At 42.2% G+C, this 3,769-nt stretch overlaps 1 protein-coding gene across 1 annotated transcript; it reads left to right on the top strand.

The window, feature by feature from the left end:
- Window positions 1-414: 414 nt before the first annotated feature.
- Window positions 415-756, top strand: LOC102922031 (large ribosomal subunit protein eL39-like). Its single transcript, XM_042274692.2, has one exon. The coding sequence runs from the start codon at window positions 442-444 to the stop codon at window positions 595-597; it is 156 nt and encodes a 51-aa protein (XP_042130626.1). The 5' UTR covers window positions 415-441; the 3' UTR covers window positions 598-756.
- Window positions 757-3,769: the final 3,013 nt, after the last annotated feature.

Raw genomic sequence — 3,769 nt, 5'->3', positions numbered from 1 at the left:
AGGAGGTTCAGTTCTTTCTTTTGGCCTCCTTAGGTACCAGGCATACAGTAGTCTAAATTAGAATGTCTTTTATTTTCTTGTGGGAAGGCTTTAATGTATTTAGGGACATGATGCTATAACATGGCCCAGATTTTAGTAGGTCCCCAGACCTTAGCACAACTGACTCCATGATGGAAGTGCCATTCAGGTCATAAAACTCAACACATAGACAGCACCACCTGCCAAAAATGAAAACAAAGACCTAATACATCAAAGTCCATAGTTTTGGGAAACTCTCTAAATGTACTGACCTTGCTTTTTGACTTCTGTAGTTCTGCTTCTGACTAACTGTTCTTGATAACTGAAATATGTCAACCCAGATCATGATTTTCGTGCTTAAAAGCTCATCCTGAGCTCTTCTTTCCTCCGTCGTGCGGTGGGCTCCTGCCTTGGCTTCTCACCATGTCTTCTCACAAGACTTTCAGAATCAAGCGATTCCTGGCCAAGAAACAAAAGCAAAATCGTCCTATTCCTCAGTGGATTCGGATGAAAACTGGTAACAAAATAAAGTACAACTCCAAGAGAAGACACTGGAGGAGAACAAAGCTGGGTCTGTAAGGATTCACGCAATGGCAAGACAGTTTATACTGAGTTATGGGTCATCAAGCAATCCTACCACGTGGATGGAGTTCAACATTTTAACCTGAAGACTGGGTCATGTTTTAAGTTGGGGGAGTAGTTTGTCCAGTAATAAAATGTAGAACCTTCCAAAAAAAAAATAAAGTCTCATCCTGAGAAAGGCTCACTGCTACACTGGATGCTGAACACCCAGTGTAGTTGCTGGCCAGCTAATAAAGACTTTTGATTGGCTTAAACCCATGTCGCAGTAGTCTTCTCTGGTGAATACCCCACAACACACATAACCTAGTTTGATAGGGAGGGAACATAAACGAAAAAACAGTGTGGTAAAAGTGTTACTGACTGTTGCTCATCTAGTGACAATACCAGAGTGTGTTGTACTTTTCTTGTAATTTTTCTCTAGTTTAACATTGGTTTTTTTTTTCACACCAGGTGTAATGCTGTAAGAAATGTTGAATGATCAATCTATCCTGTAAAACCCTTGTAGTGATATACTGTTTATCAAATAAAGCTTACCTGAGGATCAGAGGACAAAGCCAGCCACCAAATTAAACATAGAGGCCAGGCAGTGGTGGCACACAACTTTAATCCCAGTATTTGGGAAGTGCACACACCATTAATCCCAGCACTAGGAAGGAAGTGATGGCTGGGCAGAGAAAGGTATATAAGGCCTGAGGAGTCAGGAACAGAGAGGCTTTTCAGGCTGAGGCGTCCTAGAGGTAAGACGTAGCTTGTTCCTTTGTCTCTCTGATCTTTCAGCATTTACCCCAATATCTGGTTCCAGGTTGTTTTTTGTTTTTATTATTATTATAAGACCTTTAAAAAGTCAAGCAACAAACCCTGTTTAAAAAAAATTTGGGACAAGCAGATGCAGGCAGGCCTGCGGCGGCGGCCCACAGAGATAGACGGGCCCAGCGGCCCCGGCCGACAGGGACATTCAGGCCAATTAAAAAATGGGCTAGGGCTGGAGAGATAGCTCAGAGGTTAAGAGCACTGACTGCTCTTCCAGAGGTCCTGAGTTCAATTCCCAGCAACCACATGGTGGCTCACAACCATCTGTAATGAGATCTGGTGCCCTCTTCTGGCCTGTAGACATGCAGGCAGAACACTGTATACATAATAAATAAATAAATCTTTAAAAAAAAAAAAAATGGGCTAAAGAGCTAAACAGAGAATTCACAAAACAAGAACTACAAATGGCTGAAAGACATTTAAAGAAATGCTCAACATCCTTAATCATCAGAGAAATGCAAATCAAAACGACTCTGAGATACCACCTTACACCTGTCAGAATGGCTACGATCAAAAACACCAATGACAACCAATGTTGGAGAGGATGTGGAGCAAAGGGAACACTCCTCCACTGTTGGTGGGAATGTAAACTTGTACAACCACTGTGGAAATCAGTATGGCAGTTTCTCAGAAAATTAGGAATCAAACTACCTCAAGACCTAGCCATCCCACTCTTGGGCATATACCCAAGGAATGCTGATTCATATCATAAAGATACATGCTCAACTATGTTCACAGCAGCACTATTTGTAATAGCCAGAACCTGAAAACAACCTAGATGCCCATCAATGGAAGAATGGGTGAAAAAAATGTGGTACATATACACAATGGAGTACTACTCAGCAGAGAAAAACAATGAAAGCATGAAATTTGCAGGCAAATGGATGGAACTAGAAAAAATCATCCTGAGTGAGGTAACCCAAACCCAGAAAGACAGTCATGGTATGTACTCACTCATAGGTGGATTCTAGATATAAAATAAAGAACAATCAGACCACAACCCACAAAAAAAAAAATTGTGCTTACCCCTTCTCTCTTACGTACAGGTTCCCAGACCTGTTTACTTAATTCAATGTCCTCTTCTAAAGAGGTTTAATCTTTCCTATAAAACAATAGTATGACTAATTCCCTTTACTAAAGGAAGGACAGTTTGTTTTTAGCCAGATGTGACTATCCTGAAATAATTAAACTGCTCGCTCGCTCTCCCTCCCTCTCATTCTTTCAAGCCGTTCTGCAAACCAGCTCATCAGGTGTAGATGGAGAAATTAAACCTTAGACAACGAGGGACAGCCAAGTCCTCCCACATTCAGAATGAAAGCAACGATGCCTTGAGCACGTGTGCTGCCACTTCACTTCTGTGTCTTGCACCTTCTCTTTAGAAGCACAGTTTGCCTGCTGAGACGCCCTAATCAGGGTGATGGTCTTTTTCTCTGCAGAACAGAATGTTTCTAGCAATGCACACCTGTAATCCCAGCTATAGGGAGGTAGAGGAAGGAGTATCAGGAGCTCAAGCCATCCTTGATCACTTGGCTACTTGGAGGCTAGCCTAGAATACAGGCAACTCTGTCAAGAACAAAACTAAGTGTGTGTGTGTGTGTGTGTGTGTGTGTGTGTGTGTGTGTGTGTGTGTCTAGAAACATATGAAGATGTGCACAGATTATATAAAATACCACATAATTTTATGTAAGGGACATGGTATCCTTGGGGTGTCATGGCAACAGGAAATACATTGTACTGTTACTGATGGTATAATCTGTGAAGACTCCTCAGAGACTCAGAGGCCTCTACTTAGCTGCCTGCAGTGGAATTCTTGACATAATTTCACAGAAAAGACTTGCAGGACAAGTCAAAGTGAAGCCAAATCAGTGAATTTATTGATTAGGGGAAAGAATGGATAGATGCACTTGGGAGTCAGGTGTGAGCTTTGGGAAAGGAACAAACCTTAGTGACTAAGTGGTTTGGGACTTTGGAACAATAACTGTTTAAAGGTTGATGGGAGCCATAAGCCTAAGCGACCCTTGGCACACATGCTGCCATATTTGGGCTTCTCTCCTCTTTTCTTAGAACTAGGCCTTGCTTAAGTCTCCATAGCACCAGAACCTCTTCTCATATATCCGGTGAACGAGCTGCGGTTAAGCAATTAGGCAGTTAGGCAAGAGTAGATAGCTAACCTTCAGAGCAACGATCCCTGCTGGCCGAACAGCCCATAATTAAGTCCCTTCCTGCCTGCAACCCCCATAGTTAAGTCCCTTCCAACTTGCAACCCCCTTTGCCTACCTATATATACCTTAAGAGAAAAATAAAATTGTGGAGCTTGATCAGACATCCTGTCTTGCTCTCATTCTTTGTGTCTCTTGTC

This window comes from Peromyscus maniculatus, chromosome 3 (assembly GCF_049852395.1).
Source record: "Peromyscus maniculatus bairdii isolate BWxNUB_F1_BW_parent chromosome 3, HU_Pman_BW_mat_3.1, whole genome shotgun sequence".
In the NCBI taxonomy this organism is placed as follows: Eukaryota; Metazoa; Chordata; class Mammalia; order Rodentia; family Cricetidae; genus Peromyscus; species Peromyscus maniculatus.
Note: the sequence above shows the minus strand (reverse complement) of the source record. Positions and strands in the feature narration are given on the sequence as shown.